This window comes from Quercus suber, unplaced genomic scaffold (assembly GCF_002906115.3).
Source record: "Quercus suber isolate HL8 unplaced genomic scaffold, Cork oak 2.0 scaffold_80, whole genome shotgun sequence".
In the NCBI taxonomy this organism is placed as follows: Eukaryota; Viridiplantae; Streptophyta; class Magnoliopsida; order Fagales; family Fagaceae; genus Quercus; species Quercus suber.
Window position 1 is genome coordinate 162,816 of NW_027069545.1, and position 24,895 is coordinate 187,710.

General features: G+C 31.7%; 1 protein-coding gene across 1 annotated transcript; it reads right to left on the minus strand.

Moving 5' to 3' along the window:
* Positions 1-12,964: 12,964 nt before the first annotated feature.
* LOC112016046 (protein DETOXIFICATION 20) lies at positions 12,965-18,721 on the minus strand. The gene is made up of 3 exons (XM_065773771.1): positions 18,440-18,721; positions 16,221-16,508; positions 12,965-13,275 (listed from the first exon to the last, which is right to left on the minus strand). The coding sequence occupies exons 2-3, from the start codon at positions 16,485-16,487 to the stop codon at positions 13,099-13,101; spliced, it is 444 nt and encodes a 147-aa protein (XP_065629843.1). The 5' UTR covers positions 16,488-16,508; positions 18,440-18,721; the 3' UTR covers positions 12,965-13,098.
* Positions 18,722-24,895: the final 6,174 nt, after the last annotated feature.

Sequence of the window (24,895 nt, forward strand, 5' to 3'; positions counted from 1 at the left end):
AATGGTAGAGACGAGCCACATAGAGGTGGAAGAGAGACCCACTACAGAGGTGGAGATATATTCCTTTGAATTTCGTTAATTATGATGTTTAAAGTTAGGTATTGGTTAATATTCCATTTTAAGATTGATATCATTTTTATGGAAAATGAAAAAAATTATCAAAATATTAATTGTTTTTTTTTTAATAAAAACTTTCTTTAAATGGATTATTAATTAATGCCCTAAGAACATTCATTAGCATTTCCTGTTAAGATTTAAAGACACTCTCTCCATTATAACTATTGAATTTTATAAATAAATAAAAAATGTTAATAAGTAATAATTTTCTTTTGATGGGAATAATAAGTAATAATTTGACATACTCTTTTTTTGTGTTGAGATAATTAGAAATGCTAATAAGTAACGCTGATTTCACAACTCAAATTCATCTTCCCTTAACTCTTAAGTGTTTTATGTATGAGGAGCTATCAATTGTGTAATAAGTTTTTTGACATGATTTGAAGTTCTTGATCTATAAAACTAAAGTTTCTAACCAATATATGACTTTTTTTTAAAGCTCTCACATTTTTATACATCAGCAATATTAAAAAAAATAAATATATATCTATTTTTAACTCAAAATTTCCTAAGTCTAAAACCCAACCTCTCTCCTCTACCATTCTCCTTTCCCCAACGCAAAATCATAGGAAAATGTATAACTAGGAAAAAGTACAAGTGACCCCCTTGTGATTTGACTCTCACAATTTAGTTATAAATATTGAATTATTCAGGGCCATGGCCCCCTAGCTTTTCATATTTTCCTCTAGAGAGGGTAATATATCATGATTTACCCAAAAATATTACACCTTAGCCCCCCTTCAAATTTTAGAATTTGAGTCAAATTGTCAAAGCAATCCAAGAAAACTCAAGTAATTTAATTGGTATAGTTTTTTTTTTTAAAAAATGATACATAAAGACCAAAAAAATAACTGTGCCCATTCCCCAGCCCATGACCCTCCAAAGGAAAAACCCAAATTTTCCTCCAAAGGCTTTCAATTGTGTAAGGTTGAATTTAATCAACCATCTTGTTGGCTTTATTCCGTGCCAAATTTGCTTGTATTTTAGCAATTAGTAACTCTGTATTTAGGTGGGAATAAAGTAAGGATAGTGAGTGAGAGAGTGTGAAGAATTGCTTAAGATTGTGCAAGGATGCAGAAACTCACGGCTGGACTCGCAGGTGACTTGCGACTGGCAAGCCGCCAAAGTTGGCACACGTGTGGAGCATGCAAGAAAGCTGAAGAGTCATGCCAGCTGTTGCACTACAAGACAAAAGTCTCAAGCTGGCCAGACCATTAGCTCGCAGATTGAACTCGCGACTCAGCACAGTCGCGAGGCCAAGTCACCAGACCACCCTGTTTGGAAAAAACTAACTCTTCGCATTCCATTCTCACCCTAGTATAAATACCCCTTAAACCCACAAAATGTAGAGAGCTTCCAGAGAGAATTTTGAGAGAGAAACCCTAGAGAAAAATAAGATTGATTCATCCACATTCTTCACCTAAGAGACTCTTCAAATTCCTATACTCTCTTCCTCTCCATTGATACATCCTTAAGAGGTTCTTGACCAAATCCTTTTCTCACTATATCCACGTTTGTGAGAAGGTTCTTTTGGTGCTAAGGGAAACAGTTTGGAAGGGACCAATAGTTATTGGTTGATGCCATGGTTTATAGTGGAATCCGGTAAGCTAGAGAAGAAAAATGTTTGGCGCAACCTCGTTGGAGTAAGAAGCTTGGAGGGCTTAGGTACCTAGGTAGATTAGACTTGGAGGGTCTATTGCTGTTCATGTATCCCAACTACATTTTCTAGTGGATTATTGACCACTTGGAGAGCAGCGGAGGGGTTTTATGCCGAGGGCTTTGGTTTCCTCTTCGATAACACATCGTATGTTGTCCTTGTGTTTGCATCTCTCTTCATTTTATCTTTACCATTTAATTACTGCTGCGATTGTGATTATTTATGATCTAGATTGTTTATCAATTCTGTTATAAGTTTATTATCTTTTTCCACACATACATTGTTTGATATAAAACTTGAATTGATATTTTGTTGTTTAGGGGTCTAAACGTTCATAGTATTTTCAATGCTATTTAAACTTTCAAATATATTAAAATTAAAAAATAAAACAAACAAACAAACTAATCTACATATTCCACCTTCCCATCGCACCGCCAATCCCCTCTATGTGAGTGGGTGATCTTTCGTTGGTTTCGGGCTCCATCACCTAGCAGAACACCAAAACCACCGGTATCTCTCTCTCTCTCTCTACATTTGACCTGTGAAAAGAAAGCTAGGTAGCAGATTCATTGCCTAGCTTTACTGCTTTTATTTTGAGATACTGTGTGCTATATTGTTATGCAGCTATGTTTTAATTTGTGGCTATTTTCCAATTTCTTTTTTTTTTCTTAAAAAAAAACTTTCAACTGTCCAATTTCTTTACATTTTTGTTTACATAACTTTATTGTTGTATTTTTTTTTATGAGTACATGTTGTTTTATTTTGGGTAGAAATGGGTAAATGTTGTTGATTACCTGTTACTATGCTATATAGCCTAATGCAAAATGATAAGGTTAGTTTAAAGTAAATGTCATATATTTTATATAAAATGGTTTTGTTTATTGTACATTAATGTATTTATATTCGATTTAGAGCTTTCTTAAATGTTTGCTTTTATCTCACTGAGTTTACACCATTATCTATATCTAAAGTGTGAATAATCTATGAGCAAAATATCCACAATTTATGCATATTTTAAAAGAAAAAATATTTAAGATTCTGAAATTGTAAATACTGATAGATCCCATCTAAAATAATAAACCGTCTAAAAAGGTTTTAAAATGTGAATCTAAGCAAATAGATATTATCTCCTTGAAACTTATCCTAAATTTTGACAATATTTACAATTTTGAGTGATTGTTTAACTATTAATATATAATTTTTTTTTTTTTTACTTAAAAGTTATATTAATATTATATTTAGCTTGGCCCTTCCTAGGGAAAATTTCTGGCTCTACTATTGTATTAATTAGCCAACCTATTTGTCCTGTTTTTTTTTAATCAATCCTATAGCAACACGAGTTGCTTGTCAAAAAGTCCACAGTGTAGTTCTTGTCCGTTTGATCAGCGTATTGGAAATAGTTTTTCCTCTGGGTTCTAGGTAAAAACTTCTTCGTCTCCGGAAAATGTTAGAACAACAAATGTTTTTACATTTTTTTGTTATAAATTGTTGATACAGTGAGGGGTTACTGATAAGTGAAAATAATTATGCTAATAGTGAGCAAGGAAGTCAATTTTGTATCGGAAATTGTATCGGTTTGACAAGTGGAACTATATATTTCAGTATCGGTCAATACCAGTATACCGTTTTGGGTTTAATGTTATTTTTCATATTTATAAATATATATATATATATATATTAAATATAAAAGTTTACCACAAAACATTACCTCAATTCAAAACAAATTATTCATGGTTTTAAACTTTAGCATCAATTAAAAGAAAAAAAAAATAGAAAGGTTAATTGTTCATTGCATACTAAGAAAATAAATAATACTAATAAGTTAATGTAAGCAAGTTACTATTCTGCCTTTACAAAAATTCAAAATTTACAAAAAAAAATTATGTACCGACAGGTACTCTTGTACCAGCCGATAATTCCCAAAATCAGCCAGTATGGCTGGTACATGGTCGGTATGCCCGGTATTTAAATTTGTACGAAACTTTGGCATTTCAATACCAGTATACGTACCGGTACGGTATATACTGGCCGATACCAATACGATATCAACCATCCTGATAGTGAGCCCGAATCAGAACCAGTAGGGGTTTGTCACATAAACAATTTGTAAAAATATTATAAAATAATTTATGATAGACTTACTATTATTTAAACATAATCTTAACAGTCAATAAAAGCAAAAGAAATTTAATCATCTACTCAAATATTATATATTTATAAATTATAATGCAGAGAAAATTAAATTCATTTCATTATTTATTTAGTAGGTAAGCTCATTTCATTCAACACTTGTACTTTATGAAAAATAATCCAATCTAAGCAACCGACTATATGATATCTGGATTCTAAAAAGTAAAATAATCTCACATTAGATTCATCTAGCATTTTAAATTTTTGAATGCATAGAGGAAATAATAGCAGCTCAAGGGTAGACATCTTATGTGGTATGGTCTGGTTCATTGCCATCTTTCACAGTCCATCTATTAACGCGATTACGAGCTATAATTACCTGCAATTATCCACAAAATATAAATAATAATAAAAAATTGGCTAATGTAATATTGGAAAATAGACCTATTCAGACGACTGAACTAAGCTAAGGAGGGAAACTAAAGCCAATACCTGTTCATCCCAATTGGTTTTGTAGGTCATAATAATAAGTACAACAGTTTGAACAAATGTTCCAAACAACATTCCAATCCAAACACCCTACAAGATAATATCGAGATCAGGGGTTGAGAAAGACAAGATGTAAAAATTTGTAGTTGTACATGTATCCATACAAATCTTCTCTCTACACAAGATTGATTGTAACAATATTATGGGATTTAAATAGATTTACAAAATAAATAATATGAACAAAAAGAACTTGACAAGAAAATAAAGACAAACACACACAAGAGGGAACACAATAATTTATATGATTAGGTTTTTGGCCTGTCCACGGGTAGTGACTAGGAGGAAATATTTCACTAACAAATATGGATAATACAAATGGTGCAATGTCACTCTCACAAAACCCAAATCCAAATACACCAAATGCTACTCTTTCTCACAAATACACAATTAACAAAAAGAAATTAATTTTCTTCTCTGCAATTACAGTGCAACGCCACTTTCTCTTGCCAAATAACAATCTGCATCTAACATATATATAGAGTTATACTAACAAAATTCAGTAACGTGAATTTGTTGTTCATGTGACAGCAAGCATGCATTCAAATTGTTAGGCTTGATATCTGCCACCTAGTCTATGCATGTAGGTTGATACAAAAAATGCCATTAATGCTTGATAAAAAATCAAGCCAATCTTTTTTGACTCCTTAGAGAATTCACATTAAGGGTGGTAGGTTTCTCAAAAAAAAAAAAAAAAAAAACATTAAGGGTGGTATAAATGCTAAAATGCTATTTTAAGCAACTAAAAGCACAAAAATCTAGTCCGTCAAAGATGCTATTCTCTCATTTATGAGAACTCATTGTAGCAACATTTTATCATTTTTTTTTATTGATTTTTAATTCTCACTCTTTCTTGTTCTCTCTCATTGAGCTCTCTCCCTCTCACTCTAGTTCTCTCTCATCTTTCTCTAGCTCAGACTCTCCCTCTCATTCTCTGTCCTCTTTCTCACTCTTCCTCTCTCTTATGGACTCAATCTCTCTCCTCCTTTCCGTGGGTTCCGATCTAGTTTTAAGTGGGTTTTGGTGGTCTGATTGGTTCCTGGTTCATAGTGCGGTGGTTTGTTGGTTCAATTTGCGTGGTTGGGTAGCGGGTCACGATGATTTAGGTGGTTGGGTCGTGGGTCAAGATGCGGTGGTTCAATGGTCCGATTTGGTTATTGGGGTTGTGGGTCATAATGGCGCTACTTCGTTAATGATGGTTTGATTTGGGTGCTTCGATGGTTGTGGGTCATGGTGGCAATGCTTCGATGTTTTGATTTGGGTTGTGGGTCATGGTGGCAAGTGGATGTGGTTGGTGGGGGCGATGGTGGTTTGGTTTGTTTTGTTTTGATTTTTTTTTTTTTTTTGATTTTTTGATTTTTTTTTCTGCTGTGGTCAGCGACTGGTGGCGATGATGGTGGGTTTTCTTGGTTGTGGCATGGGTGGTAGGCTTTTGGTGGTTGTGGTATGGGTGGTGGGTTTTTGGTGGGTAGTTGGGTTTGTGTGGTGGGTTTATGGTGGGGGCGTGGTGGTTGTAGGTTATGTTTGAGTTTTGGGCATGGTGGCTATTGGTATTGTGGTGGCTGGAGATGCTTAGAACTGTTGGGTTGAGACAGAGGGAGAGAGACATAAGGAGAGAGAGGAAGAATAAAAATGAATAAAAAATAATAAAGAAATATTATTTAAATGAAGTGTTAAGAAAATAGAAGTTTTGATGTTGGAAGTACTGTAAAGTGATGTGCTAAATGCTATAAAGTGGGTTTTATAGATGCTATATGCTAAATTTTTAAAACCCTTGATGTGAATGCTCTTAGGCTTGTTTTGAAGTAAAGCCACCGACTACTGGCAGCTCTAGAAAACAGTGGCAGCTCTAGAAATGTTTTCTAAAGTTGTCATTAAGAAATTGAAATTATACAAAATCAATCTAATAAAAGAAGAACTTGAGTATATCCACATCACAAAATAAATACATTAAATTTTAGAAATTTTTTCTACTAACAAAATGAAAAGGAAAAAAACGAACTAATGAGAGATAAAGTGAGAATTGAGAAGGTTGCAATGAGACTAATAAAGTTAGAGATAGTCTAAAATGACAATAAAGAAGAGAATGGGAGAGGAGAGAGAGAGCAACAAATGATACCTACTACAACTACAATCTGAACCTCTAAGGAGAGCAGAGCTGTTGCGAATGCAAAGCTATAATATCTCTCTTGGTATAATTTTTTAGGAAAAATATAATTAGGAATTATTTTGATGGAATGGGTTGAACGAGTTATGAATTTAAATGATTATGGATTTTTTTTTTTTTGAATGAGCTATTTTTTTGAATATTTTGTTATTGTTTTGTTTGTCCTAATCTTGTTGTTGTTTGAGCTATTTTAGCTATTATTTGGTCTAATTTTTATTGTTGTTATTTGATTTTTTTTTTTTTTTAAAAGGGTTAAGGACTATGTTTGGAGGCCAAGATTATTTTTATTGAACCCAATTCTTGTAATTCTTAAGTCAAGATATTCAATATATTTCTTTTAGAGTAAACAAAATAGGTTAGTTTAAAAATAAAATATATATATTATTTTTTTTTTTGGCAAGTCAGGATGTTGATATGAATATATAGCTTGAGCTCTATGTAAAGTTGCCTCTGCCACCGACTAACAATTTTTGTAGAAATAATTGAATAATTACATCTTGTTGGGGAGCTAAACATCTTGGGGAGTTTTCTTGAGTAATTAATATAATATATAGAGACACACTTTAACCCAAAAGGCCTAAACTCAATAGGTATATGCTCAATTATGTTATATTATTACTCATTCTTCTAATCTTTATTTAATATGGGACTTCACTCACACGTGTACACCCAACAATCTCCCCCTCACGTGTGAGTCTCTGCCTCTCTGTGGGTTTGCCTAATGGTCTTTTTCTTTCACTAGTGCATCATCCATAGGCCTTCACGTGACAACCCTACACATCTTTTATCCTCCATGGAAACCTCGCACCTCATCGTTGTCTAGCACCATTGGCAATAATACTCTTTTGTTGGGCCTTTTCCAAGATCGTTTGTGTGGTCGGCTTTATGAGCTTGCTTGGTATAATATACCGTCTCCGCTCCAACTGCAAAAAGGACTCACCCTGCTCCATTTGCAAAAAGGCTTCAAGTACACACACCTCATTCCCACTTCCAACTTTGCCCCACATCACCATGGGCTTTGATACCACTTGTTGGGAAGATTCCTTGAGTAATTAATATAATATATAGAGACACTTTAACCCAAAAAGCTCATGCCCAATGGGTATGTGCTCCATTATGTTATAATAACTACTCATTTTTTTAAACTTTATTTAATGTGGGATTTTACTCACACGTGTACACCCAACACCAACTAAAATTTTGTTCTTGCAATTTCCAGGAACTCAAACAAATAGGTCTAATATAGTACTAATTTGTTGTAAAAAAAAACGTGTGTAAAAAAAGGAGAATAAAATGGCAAGAACAACAACACAAAAAATTTTGTTTAGAAAAATCTATGCCTACATTCATGGCAAACGAAAAAAAATAAAAAATAAAATAAAAAACTCATTAATGATAATAGGAATAAGAATCACACATAAACTCTCACAAAATTAATAAACATAAACTAATTTATCAAAATCTCAAAGCCACTCCGTCAAATCCGTTATGATGTTGCCTCTATATATAAGGCTTTAACATGTATTCCTTTGGCTGATAAAAAATATCTTCTTTTGTAAAGAAGGATTTGATAAGAAATAAACTTTGTTTCAGTGTTTAAAATCTTAAATGAAATTCAGTGAAACCAGAAAACCTCCTCTTCTTTAGTTATAACGGGTTAGAATTAAACGTGGAAATTAAAGGAGACAAAAATAGCTTACTTTGACTTCCATATCAAAAACAAATCCAAGCACAGCACCAACAGGAATCCCTACTAGGTAATAGGCTGTCAAGTTGACATATGCTACAATGCTCTGCAAGCCAGCACCAATGGCAACTCCTGTCCATGTAACAAGCGAAGTACTATTAAGATAGGATTAGTATGTATGACAAGTCATCCAAATAAATAAAAGGGCAAATTGTAAATTAACTTCTTGGGTGTTTGGATTTTACACTCTGACGTTTTAGAACTTTGATTTTACCTTCTAAAGTTTAGAGTTGTTTGAATTTTGCACTCCAAAATTCTGAAACTTTAATGTGTAAAATCTAAACACCTCAAAATTTTAAGAAGTAAAATTCAAACACTATTAAAATATATGGAGTAAAATCTAAATTCTGAAACATCATGGTGTAAAATTCAAATATCACCAAACTTCAAGAGATAAAATTTAAAATTTAAAATTTCAAAGTATAAAATCTAATCACTTCTAAACTTTAGAGATGTAATTTGCTATGATCTCCAAATAAAATGATCAAGTTTGATAGGATTAGTATGTATGACAAGTCATCCAAAAAGATGAAGATATCTAATAGATGAAGAAGAAGATGAAGATGAAGATGATGGTGCTGGGCTTCGCAGAGGTCATGAAAATGATGACAATACCTTGCTGTAGACATGAATCCAAGAGCTATCATCATTTCCCACCCATTGATGCTAAGGCTTTACAGAATCATGTAATTGAATTAGCTACGGGTAGACATGAAACAAAATTAACAGAGGCAAACGGATAATTTAGACAAAAAAGAATAGGCAAAACACTTATTTGATTCCTATATTTTGTCTTTCTTTTTTTTTCTTTTTTATTTATTTATTTGGTCCTCAAGTTTTAACAGCTTGTATTTTGGTTTTATTACTTTTAAACATGTAATTTTGGTCTATATTGTCGTCTTACTTATAGAAAATGTCTACCTGGTTAATGGACTACACTACAAATTTAAAAGTAACATTTCTTCAAGTGAGGTAATGTCAAAGACCAAAAGGACAGCATGTTTAAAAATATAAGTACCAAAATGAAAGCTAAGAAAACTTGAGGACCAAATTAAAATTATGGTCAAAATATAGTAACATAAATGATGTTTTTACTGAAGGAATATGGAGAAAAAAGAGTTAGGAAACATAAAAAAATTAAATACAATAATAATAACAACAACAATAAAGAAGACAAAGCGGTTAAACTTTTTAAATTAAAAAGTTTGAGAGGAGAGGCTGTATGAGAAATACCATATACTTAAAGCATCAATTGAGACCTCGGCATTTTTCAGGTATCCTGCTATAAGAAGCAAAACTGCGTTGTACCAAACCTCCACACTGTCATGATAAATACATTTATTTACCAAATAGTTCTACACATAGGGTTGATTTACTTCTAATACTTTTTCAATTGGAATCTCTTTTTATTTTTGTTTTAATAGGAAATTTCCACATCACCCACTAGTTAAATAAAATGTAGAGATTAAAATTTACTACCACTTATTATTATGTATTTAAAAAAAAAAAATCTCCAATTAAAAAAGTACCGGAAGTAAGCCTAACAAACATTATAAATTAACATCATAATTATATTTTCTGTGATCGATGCCACTAATATGCAAATAAATGTGATTAGTATGTTTTAGCAACATGATATCTGAATGCAGGAATTTTTTTACTTTTAATTAATGACCGGTGGCAAAGATTTACACGGTAAACTTTGTAGTATTTCTATTATCACTCATATTTCAATACTTAAAATCTTTTAAAACGATGTTTATTTAGTTCAAACATGATAGTGAATGAACATCCTAACCCCACTTTCCACTCAAAAAGAAAATATTTAATAGACGACAACGATGATGATGATGATGGTCTTCGCAGAGGTCATGAGAATGATGACAATACCTTGCTGCAGACATGAATCTAAGAGCTATCATAATTTCCCACCCATTGATGCTAAGGCTGTACAGAATCATGTACTTGAATTAGCTACGGGTAGGCATGAAGCAAAATTAACAGAGGCAAACGGATAATTTAGACAAAAAAGAATAGGCAAAAACACTTATTTGATTCCTATATTTTGGTCCTTTTTTTTTTTCTTTTCTTTTTTTTCTTTTTTAATTTGGTCCTCAAGTTTTAACAACTTTTATTTTAGTTTTATTACTTTTAACATGTAATTTTGGTCTATATCGTCATCTCACTTGTAGAAAATGTCTACTTGGTTAATGACTACATTACAAATTTAAAATTAACATTTTTTTTAAGTGAGATAATGTCAAAGACCAAAATGACAACATGTTTAAAAATATAAGTACCAAAATGAAAGCTAAGAAAACTTGAGGGCCAAATTAAAAATATGGTCAAAATATAGAAACATAAATGATGTTTTTACCGAAGGAATATGGAGAAAAAAGAGTTGGGAAACATAAAAAAAATTAAATACAATAATAATAATAACAACAATAAAGAACACAAAGCGGTTAAAAACTTTTTAAATAAATAAATGGAGGAGAGGAGAGGCTGTATGAGAAATACCAAATGCTTAAAGCATCGATGGAGACCTCGGCATTTTTCAGGTATCCTGCTATAAGAAGCAAAACTGCGTTGTACCAAACCTCCACACTGTCATGATAAATACATTTATTTACTAAATAGTTCTACACATAGGGTTTGACTTACTTCCAATATTTTTTTAATTAGAATCTCTTTTATTTTAATAAGAAACTGTCACATCACCCACTAATTAAATAAAATGTAGAAATTAAAATTTATTACCATTTATTATTGTGTATTTAAAACAAAAGAAAACCTCCAATTAAAAAAAGTATTAAAAGTAAGCCTAATCCATATATATATATATATACACACACTCCCCTTATGTGTGAAAAAGTCCTAAATTTCATAAGTTTATTAAGAGATTGTTACCACAGTTTTGGAAAGACTACTAAGTTTTAAAGTTCAAAAAAATAAAATATGAAATTGAAGTTTAGATAATAAAGAGCTATCATCTGAAGCGGACGTTATAGGTTAAAACTTTCTAAAAAATAAAATAAAATATGAAATTGAAAGCTTATTTAGCTGAAACTAAAAACTTTTTGCTAAAAGTGTAAAAAAAGAATAAATAAATAAAAGGTAGCTAAATAGTACAATGAGACTCGTGAATAGTATTAAAAAGTATAATAAAACTCATAAATAGTAAAAAAAAAAAAAAAAAAAAAAAGAGCATGCCAAAGTGCAAGGGAAGGAGTGGAAGAAACTGCAGCAGCTGCAGCAATAGAAACAGGAGCGACAAGTGGAAGACGAAGGTTGTCCACGGGAAACATCCGCCCAACTCTGGGACCGGTCCCAAGCTCCTGTCCCGTCCTAGGATCCTGCACAATGCATCCAGAATAATCAAAGGTAATGCGATAACCCAACTCAGCTAATTGTCCCACAGAAAATAAATTATAAGAAAGGTCAGGAACATTAAAGACTCCAGGAACCGAGAGGTTGGAGGTTGAAACTGAACCTATATTATGATCAGACATTGTGGAACCATTTGCTGTACGAATATTAAGAGGGTGTGGTGCAGGTTTAAGGTCAGAAAATAAGGATGAGTGAGGTGTCATGTGATTGCAATAAGCAGAATCCATAAGCCAAGAGGTAGGAGACATACCAGATAAAGCTGAGAGAGAAGAGGAATAAGATGCATTACCAATCATACGAATGACATTAGCGATGATATTTACAAGGTCATCTTTGGAAATGGAGAAAGTGGATCCAAAAGACTGAGACTGTGCAGAGACAGGAGCCATGGGTTGGACACTCTCAGTGTTAGCAACTGTAGCAATAGAAGTAGAAACAGCTGATTTGTTGCGCTGATAGCAAGTCTCAATATTATGGCCAAAATGTTTGCAAAAATTGCAAAACCGTTTGTTGGATTGTCGGCGACGATTGTTGCAACAGGAAGCAAACTTGTCCTTATTCTTCATTTAGAAGCAAAATATGCAAAAATGAAATCTACGCAAAAAAAACTGGGTAAGAAGCACCTGAACTGCAAAAGTCAACTCTGGCAAAAAGTCAACGGTCAAAGTCAACGGTAAAGTCAACTGTCAAAGTCAACGCGGTCAACGGTCTGGAACGATGACGTAAGCAAGCTGACGTGTGCTGACGTAAGCACTGATGACGTCACTAGGGCTGACGTGGCAATATGATGACGTCAGCAGACCGTGGAGCGTGTGTCCGGCGCGTCCAGGCGCGTGGGGGAGAGTGGCCGGCGCGTGGAAGCGCGTGGAGGCGCGTGGGGGCGCGTGAAGGATCTTGGCGGCGCGTGGCAGGGACGCCGAGAATTATAGTGGCGCGTGGGGGCGCGTGTCTGGTCCGATGACGATGAAATTTCACAGAAAAGTAGATCGGAGATATTTCTTTCCGATGGTACAATCTGTGGTCTGATCGGAGAGGCGGAAGCGATGGTGGCGGCAAGGCAGTGGTCTTTGATGTACTGGAGTCGCGGTGGGGGCAGTGGTACTGCTCACAACAACGGCTGCAGATGACACCCAAGAAAACAAGACTGCTTAAAAGCGACACACCAAAGGATTAGAGCAGTGGCTCTGATACCATGTTAGAAATACTGAATCGTAGTATTGTATTTCATGTATAAAAGAATGTACATAGATGCCTTTATATAGGAGGCATATGTGTGCAGTACAAGTAAATATGTGTGTTATACAAGTAACCTAACTGGGCCTAAAACCCACAACACTATATATGTTAACATTGGCCTAAAGCCTCTAGAATTTGGGTTGCGAAGATAAATATAGGAAGAAGAATTATTGATGCCAAAAACATTACAATCCATGATCTTTGAAGATATACACCAAGCATGTGGTATTTTCTTGCACCGTATGCTTGCCCACAGAGAGTTTGCAATGCCGTAGCCATGCCTAACTGCACCTCCAAATTCAAAAACATGATTTAAATCTCAAAATACAAGTTCTACTCTGCCAAATGAATTTCCACTGAATATGACTTCATATAATCAATTTTATTTTTTTAATTAAAAAAATGATTATAATCATCAAAAATAGAACTCCTCTTATGGGCTATCATTGTACTAGCAAATCAAAAATGATGAAGAAAGAAAACACAAAGGACTCATCTTATTCAAGTCAATAGTTAATTGAAATTCAAACTCTTTTGGAAATCAATTAATTATTCAAATATATGGAAAATCTTCACTAAATAAAATCCTTCCAAGACTTAAAAGGTAATTGGGCTTGAAAAGCTAATTTGGGTTTCGAATCATTTCCATAACTCAATCAAAACGTAATTGAAGAAAGAAGGGAGATTGTCTTAAAAGAATAAAGATGATTAAGATAATTAATTTGAATTTAAATGATAACATGAAAGTCAAGTTAATTCAAACTTGATAAATTGAATCTAACTAATCTCTAAAGCTTGCAAGACTACTAACGATGCATCAAGATCATCTAAGTCTAATTAAGGAAAGACACTTAAGAGCTAATGAAATCTCAACTTCAATTAATGCTTCTTCTTCATAAAACTCCATCAATCATTTGTAATAAAGCCCCTAATCTTGGTTGGTATCCACATGCACATGCATGATTGGATAGCCACTTACACACACTTGGATGTTAATGGTGTAATGCTCTTCATGTTTATAGGTTGTGTGATTGAGTGTGATTCCATGATGATATGCTTGTCTTCCCACACACTTGTTTGATAACATGCTTTTTATACTTTCTCTTGGTTGATTCATATAACTCGTAAACTAATCCTTAGGCTATAAACATGAATGCACATCCATTTGAGCTTTTTGGATAGCTCTCACCCGATCCTATTAAGTAACGATATATGAAGGCTACATATGGTTAGGCAGGCTTGGAATGCCTAACATCTTCTCATCTTGCACCCTAACTTTGGACCTAGTATATTAGGTAGATCCCTTCGTCGAGTTATGTTTTAGTTCCTGGACTTATAACTAGGTAGCGACTCCTTTGTCTCTTTTTAAGAGGCTCTATATACTCCTAGGCTCGCACTGGCTTCAAGTCTAAAATTGCTTTCAAGGAGGTTTGAGTATCATGTACTCCATCATCATGAGAAGGAACCGATATGGCGACATGTAATAAATGGGGTAAAATGCACAAAAATTACAATAACACACACTTACGCATATTTAGAGAGAAAAAGAGAGATTGATATATGATCAAACTCTTTAGTTATAATTTACGCTGGTTGCCCAACATAAAGTTCAAAATTTTCTTCTAGAATAATTAACCTTATTCAACATGACAGTAGGATTATTATTTTTTTTAATTGTATATATTATTATTTGTATGTGTGAATCTCAAACGGTAGCATCAACTATTTTTCAACAACTAGTCGTAGTCAATGATATCTCACATAACTTCGCTTGTATAAGAATGTTAATAGCATTGCCCAAATCTAATACACTCTTAACTTTCATATTAAACTATGTACTTGTCTTGCTTTAAACCCTAATCTTGGGGAATCTATGAGATCTAGAGCATCTCTTTTTTAGCATATTTTGTGACAATATACTCACCTTCAATCGTAACTAACACAACTCAATTCAATATATTAATTAGGTCATTTATTGTTGGCTAATTTCGTGCCAAAATATCTATTGCAATTGCAACAATTTTTCATGTATTTGTGACTTTTGCGTTAAAGTCATTTGGGTTTTCAAGAATAATATAGTTGAAAGTGAGGTTGTTGATTCTTAAGGGTTTGCTCAAGAAACCATCAAGCCAACGTCAAGAAACGGAGGAACAGAGGCCTCTGTCCAATCTTTGCCTGACCTTTGCTTGATCGAACTTTACAAAAAGACTTCCAGAGGAGTTCGCTTGAAGTTAACTCAACCTTTGTTTGAACAAACCTGTTGTAGAAAGAACCAATCTAGGCTTATTTATGGGCTTTTTGTAGCCATTCAAATCCCAACCCTACACATAATTAAAGGTGGTTTCGTAACCCTAAATTAGAGCTGAGGGAGACAGCCATAAAGCATAGAGAGACTAGATCTGAGAGTTCCCTCAGTTTTCCTAACCTCTCCCACTGAATATCTTGAGAGGAAAATCCGTCCAAACACCTTGTTACCTTGAGTGTATTGGATTGGTGTTGAAACCACATTCACTTCAATTCAAATTTTCAAGAAATTCTTGTAGTTGGTCGGAGGTTCAGATCATGATCATGGGTGCATCATCTGTGGAGCATTCACATGATAGAAGAGTTCAAAGGTTTTGAAGTAGTAGGAGGTTTCTATTTTAAGTTCATCTACTAGGATTATAGAGTCTAAAAACAAAGTTTTTATACTAGATCTTAAACTTCTCTTTACTATAGTGAATTGCTTGTTAAAAACATTTCTCCCTAGTAGTTTTTACTTTGAGACAAGTTGTTCTATTGGTTTTTCGCTACTTTTATTTTTGCACAATAATGGTGGTGTCAATTCCTATAGTCAAGGTGTAAATGAACTTTCACAATATATAATTTGGACTTAGTATTTAGTTTTATTTTTTTTATTGTTCAATATTTTATGCAAATAAGGTTTCTGGATTTTTGTTCCAAACAGTGGAGCTATTGAGTTTTGAATTTATTTGGTGTAAAAATTCTTTGATGATGAGTGCTAGTCTATAAGAAGGCCTTTGACTTATTCATTACTAAAAAAAATTAAAAATTAAAAATTAAAAATTAAAAGACCACCTAGTTATTATTCATTGGGTTGGGGCCGTGATCGGTTACATATTATTACCTTTGACTTGACTAAACTTTAAAAATACGCATAGTGTTCATACCAGTTTGGTATATGCTAAAGCTAGTTCATAGTTTCTGAAAAGAGTAATGCCTAAACGTACCAGGATACCAATTGCAAATGACAAAAACACGGTATAAATGAAAGAGTAGGCAGCTAATTCTGTAGACCCAATGTGCCCAACAAAGGCTTGAGTGATGACATTGATCCCAAAGGTGGAGGCTCTGGTGAATATAGCAGGAACAGCTACAACCCACATCTTCTTCATCTCGCTCCATACCTTGTCCTTGAGTGGCACTTGATCAACAACGCTGATTTCTCCTGCAGCATCAACTTCTCTAAGAAGCTTTTGGTTCATATCTTCCTCCATTTCCACAGTATCAACACCTTCCTATTAGCTCTCCAATGAGGATAAAATGATTAATAGATTTTCTTACAATCTCTCTTCTGCACATCTTGGTGCCAAAATTCAATTTTTTAAAATAATGGGATACATTAAGATACCAAAAATATAAAAGAAATTAAAGAACAAAGAAGATTAAACTTAGTGAAATCATACTCACAATCCTACACCCACCATCCTAAACAATTAAATATCTTTATTGACTATAATACAATGTATCACTATCTAATAAAGCGTTTTTTACAAACGCAGCAAGCCAATCACTGCAAAAGTCTACTCTTTTTTTTTTTTTAGCGAACCTATTAAAGGTTAAACCCATTATACACATGATATTTTAAAAATATGCTCTAGTGAAATTCATCATTTTGCGTTTGGATATTTAGTGTCCGTTTGGAAATATCTCATTTAGCTGAAACTAAAAATATTTTGCTGAAAATACTGTAAATAAAATTAAAAACTAACTGAAATAGTACTATGAGACCCATAAATAAAACCAAAAAGTACAATGAGACCTATGAATAATAACAAAAGTAAGCTGAGTAGTAAAAAAAAAAAAAAAAAACTGATTTTTTCCGCCATTCCAAACAAAACCTTAAACCGGTATATTTCAAACAGTGCTATTTTCAATTATACAAGCTATTACGGTAATAAATTGATGATAACTTCGCTGAAACCTTTAGCATTTTGGCATCGGCCAAATTTATTTATTTGTTTATTTACCTTTTGTGGATTATTACAGTTTTAAATTTTTTTATGAAAATAACTAATATCTTTTAATTTTCCTCATCCGAATTATACCTAAAAAATCAGATTATTGGTTTATGTATAGTGTTTTAATATGAAATCATCCAAACTCAAGAGCAAGATAATAAGCTAGGGAAATTATTGTTTCACGTACACTCGTTGAGACTAATTGTTTCTCAAAAATCAAAAAATAAAATTTGCTATACACTACTTCACATTACCTACCACTTAAAATACTCTAATCACTAATTAACACTCAAATATGTTGCGGTAAAATATGTATCCAAATTAAGTGCGCTCCAAGACTTTTTGTGACAAGATGTTAAAAGAACGTCGGCAGGCTCCTAAAAAAAAAAAAAAAATTGTTGGCAGGCATTTTAAATTTCCTTCTTTAAATAAATAGTAAATGAGGACCGGATTGGACAAATCAAATCATGGGTCCAAATTTCATTCACCCACAAAATAGAATTCAATACAACCAACAAAATAAAACTACAGTACACACATAACAACAAAAAGAGATCCTCCCTCAAGCAAGATTACTATTAGGTTCTATGCTAGAAACAAAGTTTCTCTCCAAACTAATTTAAAGAGAAACTCTACAAACTTCTCATATATTTTTATATTAAGTGTGAATTTTAAAAATCTAACCATTAGATTACATGTTCTTATTATATTCATCATGTAAAATTTCAAGAAGATTAAAGATTAATTGCTATTTCATTAAACAAATGTTAAAATTTCAAATTTTTATGATCTAAAATTATGTATAAAAAATAAGTTTATTGATCAAATAGTAAATAATATCCTATTTGAACGAAATTTGATTTGCATGTTAAGAACATAAAGAATATAAAATTCAACCGTTAGAATTTTAAAATTATTACCAAAAAATGAAATATATGAAAATTTTGAAAAATTTATCTCTAAACTAGTTTCGAGAGAAACTTTCTTTATATGCACCTTTATTTGAATCCTTGTCACTTAAAGCAGTCAAGTGAGTTTTTTCTTTTTTTCTTTTTTTTGTCCAAACAACAATGAAGTGAATTTTAACATTCAAGTGAGAAATATAGAAAGATAATGCAACATTAATTGTAAAACTAAAAAAAAAAAAACAAAAAAGAAGGAGAAAGATATTAGATAATTTTTTTAAAGATTGAAAATATTTAGCTTACCTTAGCCCTGTAAATGATTCTAAAAATGGAAAGAATTTCACTTCGAAGCCCTGTGTAGTTGCTTGAGTTGCTTCAACCTGAGAGTGAGAGAGAGAGAGAGATAGAGAGATAGAAAGATGACACATGATTAGAAGAGACATTCATAAACCGACAGCCTTGCAAATCATCACATTGAACAGCACCATTGATTTATTGAGGAGAGAGAAAGTGTGGAATCTTTTTTTGCGTGCAAAACAGTGTGAAATCTTATTTGTTTTTCTTTAGTCCAAAGAATTCAGACTCACTAATTTCATTCCCCAACGCTAACCACAAATCTTTATTTAGCTCCTGTTTGGCTGAAGGAGAAAAAGAGAAAAAATTGAGAAAAGTGTAGTAGAATTGATTAAAAATATAATAATTTTGAGTTAAATTTTCTCTACTTTATTCTCTTTTATTTCTCCTCAATCCAAACGGACCATTAGGGACAGCCATATCTTTTCTTTCTCACTGCTATGCTTACACGTTGACCCTAAGTGATTTGTAGCTAATTTAGGCAAGTATTTTTAATTAATATATTTAAATTTATGTCACGTTAATAAGTGCCCTTTAGGTATTAGTTAATAATCAATTTTAGAAAAATTTTGATACTACTTTTATGAAAAATGAAAAAAAAAAAAACTATTAAAACATTAATTATTTTTTCTTTTCATAAAAAATTTCTTTAAATAAATTATTAACGAATTCCCTCAAAGCATTCGTTAACATTTCACTTTATTATTCACTTTAATGTTTAAAGCCACTCTCCCCATTATCTCTATCGAATTTTATAAATAAATAAAAAAATGGTTAATAAGTAATAATTTGCAAGGTTTTGAAATCTGAATCGAACTGGACCGGCCGATCGAACCGCAGTAACTGAAAACCGCCCATCATTCCGGGTTTTTAAACTACCAAAACTGAAAATTTTAAATTTTCAGTGAACCTTTCAAACCGTGGTCAAACTGCCCGGTTTTCAAAACCGAAAACAGGTCTGATGTTTCCCAAAAAATAACAAAACATTGCTCAAAATAATCTCCAACATCAGATCTTACCAGAAAAAGAAAAAAAAGAAAACAAGTAAAAAAAAAAAAAAAAAAGAGTAGAAGACTATGGAAGAAAAGCTACAAATCTGCTTCTAGCTTCTGCATATGCATCTGCATCTGCTTCTGCTTCTTCTTTATTTGTTGAAAAATTGTGGAAGGAGACTGCTGTTTGTTTGAAAACTGTGGAAGCAATAACAAGAGGACGAGAGAGGCGGAGGCTACAGGGAAAGCTAAAACTAAAAGAATAGAAGACAAAAGTTCATAGGGTTTGGGGTTTGAAGTCTAATCATGTAGTGTGGCTTGAGGAAACATGTAACTTTGATCACGATGCTTGGGAAAATGTGTGAATGGGGTTGGGTTTCTCATGAGATCTCATGAGTCATAAGTTTTTTTTTCTTCTCTTTTTACCCAGCACAGCCAACTTATTAGGGTTTAAGTTTATTATTTTTTAGTTATATTTTTTTTAAAAAAAAATTTGTTATATTATTTATTATTTTTTAGATATAATGTTTTAAAATCTTTTAAATAACAAGAGAAAATCTAACAAATATCATATTTATCTATATTTGAATCTCTATAAGTATGAATTTAATCAATATTACATAATTTTAAGCATTTATTTTAATTATTTTGTATTAAATATTATTAATTTAATACAATTTAATTAAGAGAAAATAGTATTTACAAATGACCCAACTTTTTCCTATAAATTTTTATGTAATTTTTCAATTTTTATTAATTTAATATATTTATTTTTATTTTAAATAATAATTAAATTAATTATGATGTCATCACAGTTTAACCTCGATCCAACCTCAAAAATCTTAAACCTCTATCTTTTACGGTTCATTAAACGGTCCAATCTAAAATCCTTCATTAAATGGTCCAATCTAAAAACCTTGATAATTTGATATACTCTTTTATGTGTTGATTTAGTTAGAAATGCTAACAAGTAGCGTTGAACAANAAGACATGGTAGGAAGCAAGAACATGCTAGGAAAATCAACAAAAGCATTTTACTAAGAAAGATAAAGCTAAGAAAAAGCTTTAAAAGAAAAGGGGTGTGGATTGTAGCTAAAAAGCTACATCGACACACCTAAACCTCAAATCCAAGGTATGGAACCAAGGAGAGGAAGATTAGGGTGCAAGAACACTACCTTGAAGATTGAAGAGAAAAGATGAGAATCTAACGTGTTTGAGGGTGTTTTGATTTGTTTGGATGTATTTTGATGTGTTTGGGAGAGAAATTAAAGAGATGAGAGAAAGAGAGAATCGGCCTAAAAATTAACCAGAAATCTTTTTTTTTTTTTTTTTTTTTTTTTTTTTTTTTTTTTTTTTTTCACCGAGTCGCGCTGACGCAGCAAGGACTCAGGCCAGTTCGCGCTGAAGAATCAATTGGATGTCTCGTTGCAAATTCTCTTCACCATCGAAGGTGTTTGCCGTCGCATTCCTGGTCTCATCGGAGCCGATAATCTCATTATCAGCTTCATCGGCGACCTTTGTCGAGTGGGCTAGTGTCAGATAGCTACTGAGAACAGCTTGAGGAAGCATCGACTCAGCAATAATTACATCGGAGATCTTATTACCTCTCACAGAACTCGCCGTGATTGATGCCAAAGATATCCCTGGGATTTGGGTTTCGCGTTTTGGGCCGCCAGACAGAGATGGGCTTGGGTTTAAAAGTGTGGACTTGTTTGGCTTTGACTGGGTTGAATGGGGCTGTAGACTTAAAATAATCTTCTGTGGGCTTAACATTTTGGCCCACTTCCTGGACTTTGGACCACTTAGCTTCCCACTTACCATCTAGTCCACGGTTCAATCTCAAGCAAACATCCAGAGATAAATCAATGCCACTGCTAGTTTTATACTTTTATTTATTTAATAGTTATAACTTATTAGTAATTTGTGAATCTGTGATTTGTGATTTGTGATTTATGAGTGAATCTGTGAACTTGGGTTTGATTTATTACTCATAGTGAACTAGGCCTCATGAACTTATTACTCATGAAATGTTTTAGTTTCAATCTTGTGGGTTGTATTTAATTTATGAACATCATGTTTTAGTTATTATCTAATATTGCTTTTAAATTTGATATATGTTTATATAATGTGAAAAAGAATGCTTAGCAATATATTAAAATATAAATAAAAAATATTTTTAATAATTTTTTAATCGCCGAGTTCTGCCGCACTCACATTTACCTTTTTCAAAAATTACCGAGTCCCGCACTCGCACCTACACCCGCACCGCACCCGAGTCCCGAAACATACCCGTGCTTCATAGACTATAAGTCTACATGTTTGCAAGATAAAAGAAGGTCAAAAGTAAAAGAGGGGGCATAAATCTTTATTCTGCGTAGCCATTGATGCTTAATGGTTCATAGATTTGCAGACAAAAGTCAAAACTCTTAGTTGAAAGTTAAAACGGTGATGGAATGAAGGACGAGAAACCAAAGTACAAAGGAGAGAGTAAAGTTAAAAAAGAAGGAAGATGAAGAGAAAGAAACCAGAAGGTGGGGGACGGTAGGGTAGGTGGGATTGGGGAATGTAAATATCATGATTAAAAGTTGTGGACTTGGGAGTGCCACGTTTTGGGTTTTGAAACTAATGATTTGTTATTATTATTTTTTTCTTCAGTATTAGACTATTACTGCATACTATTCAACGTTTTCTAAATATTCAAATTAAACTTAGGGCGCTTGTTGTTATTATTTATACAGTATTATATAATATTTTTCCACTTTTATGTATTTTTAAAAATTATAAAAAATATTATTAAAATAATATTACTAAACAGACCCTTAATTTTTTTGGTTGAAATTAACTTTTTTTTTTTTTTTACCGTGAAAAAAAGGGCTTTTGTTTTTGTTATTATTATTGTACTATTATATTATTGTTTTTATCATTATCTAAATACTTCATAATTTAATGATAATTTATGAGTACATCTATTGTTTTATTTTTGTTTGCCAGACAAAACAGAAACGTTATTGGCTTCCTTTGACGGGAAACATGTGGAGGAGTTTTAAAAAAATAATAATAATAAATAAAAATAAAAAAAAAAACCTAAAAGGTAGAGAGAATAAGTGAATGAGAATTAAATCAGGTAAAAAAATGTTTTTTTTTTTGAGAAGGAGGTAAAAAATATAAATGATGCTAAAGATACAATAAAAAAAAATCTAAAAATTAAGCATCATTTGGTAACGGAGTTTAAATAACCAAAACTGTTATTTAAACACCACAACAAATATTTCCACACACACGTATTTCCAGAAAACTTAAACAATATTACTAGAAATCTCTTACCAAATGGGCTTTTAATGTCACCAATCATAATTTTTTTTTTTGATATTTTTATTATTATTTATATTATATTATTGTTATTTACTACTTCCGTCCCATTTTTTTTCCTCTATTTCATTTTGAGATGTCCCAAAATATTGTCCTGTTTCTAAAAATAAAAGTCATTAAGTTACTAATGTTCTTATTATACCCCTATTAATTTACTAATTCAATTTTTTGATAAATTTTTTAAGGGTAGTTTTGGAAACTTATACATTTTTAAAAGATAGACAAGACAATAAATGATGTTTCCTTAAAAAATTTGACTTTTCAAACATGACCAAAAAAATGGGACGGAGGGAGTACTAATCACAATTATTATCACATCAATTTACAAAATGTTACATTATAAAATTTGTAATATCTTTAGCACTTTGTAGAATATTCAGTTTAGTATATATAAAACGGTATTTCGAAATGTTACAATGATGTTAATCAATACTGAAATACATCATTTTCTTCACCAAACCAAAATCATTTCTGGTACAAAATTGACTCCTTGCGAATACAACATGTGTCTGACAAAAATACTTTACTTATGCATTAGTTTAAGTTAACTTCGTGGTTGTTCCTCTTGATTTTTTTTTTTTCCCATATGCATTCAGGCATACTGGGCCATTAAAATAATTGGCATTTTTAGTAAATTAGAAGTTTCATCATAAAAACCCAAATTGCAACATTAGAATAGTATTCTTCTTTTCTCGAAAGAGTAATAGTAGTCTTCTTACAATGGACTTTTATTTATGAATTATATGTTTTGTATTAATATGCGTTTGCAAAGACAAATCAAACAATGGAGAAAATTATAAATTTTGTAACATTTAAATATTAAGGGATACAACCATTATTAAGCGAGAGATAGAAGGAAAAATTCTTTGAAAAATTTAGTACTATTTTTTAAAATCTTTTAAGTAGTTTCCGTGTTTTGTACGGGTTAGTGACTAGTACCATATATTTTTAAGTTTTACTATTGGTAATTTCGTTGGTAGACTAATTTTTTTGGGTTTGTATATTTTATTTTAAATTTGGTCTTTAAAATGAGGAAAATGCTAGAGTTACAAACTTTTTTACAAATTACTAATGTGATAAGTGGTTATTGGTAAGTAAAAAAAAAAGTAAGTGGTAATCAAATACGAACCAATAAAATTTGCTACCTACAGTTGTAAAATGTTGTAGAAAAATCATATACTATATAATAAAAGCTGAGCTTAAAAACCGTGATTGCGCCACATGGCTTCACCAAATGCAGAATTTTTATTAGATTTATATATATATATATATATATATATATATTAATTTGTTCTTATCTTCTTCTCCTATAATTTCTAAGTTGATAAAAATTTCAATTTGAATACATCCATTTATCATTAATTTATCTATAATTTTCTAAGTGATTTATTTAATTAGCAATAGGAGATCTACTTCATTCATGATTTATGAGTTCTAACATTCTAGGATTAGAATTTTGGTTTCACGATAATTGTTCATATCAACGTTAATTTTTTTTTTTTTAAAACAATCATAGTACACATATACAACTACTAATATCAACCTTTAATTTTATTTTTTTAAAACACCTCATGGATAGACACAAAATTATATAATTGTTCTTATTGATTTTTCATACATGTCTATCAATTTTTTTAGATAAATACAAAATTATTGTTGTTATCTTTTGTTAAGTTACATATGATTCTTCATTTAATCCTTTTTTTTTACATAATTTATATTACTGCATGTCCAAAAATGGAAACGTTATTAGTATAGTATTTTTTTAGATTATAATATATATATATATAAACATAAATTATATGGTAATCTAAAAAAAAGAAAAAAAATTATATCATAATATATATATATATACGTTAAATCAACTTAACATTATATATACGTTAAAATCAACTTAAAAATTTTAGCATTATTAGTTCATATTTTTTAGATTTAAAAAAAAAATAGATATAAATTTTGTTCTTATCTTTTTTTCCTATAATTCATACTTCCACAAATTAGACTAGCATTAGACTTTTTGTTCATATCACTTCTTCAATGTAGA

Bases quoted from the DNA above. Each gene is read 5' to 3' on its own strand.
- LOC112016046 (XM_065773771.1), bottom strand. From the start codon at position 16,487: ATGGAGGAAGATATGAACCAAAAGCTTCTTAGAGAAGTTGATGCTGCA. The intron at 13,276-16,220 runs GTACGTTTAGGC...TTGGAGGTGCAG, and splicing joins CATTTGCAATTGGTATCCTG to TTAGGCATGGCTACGGCATT.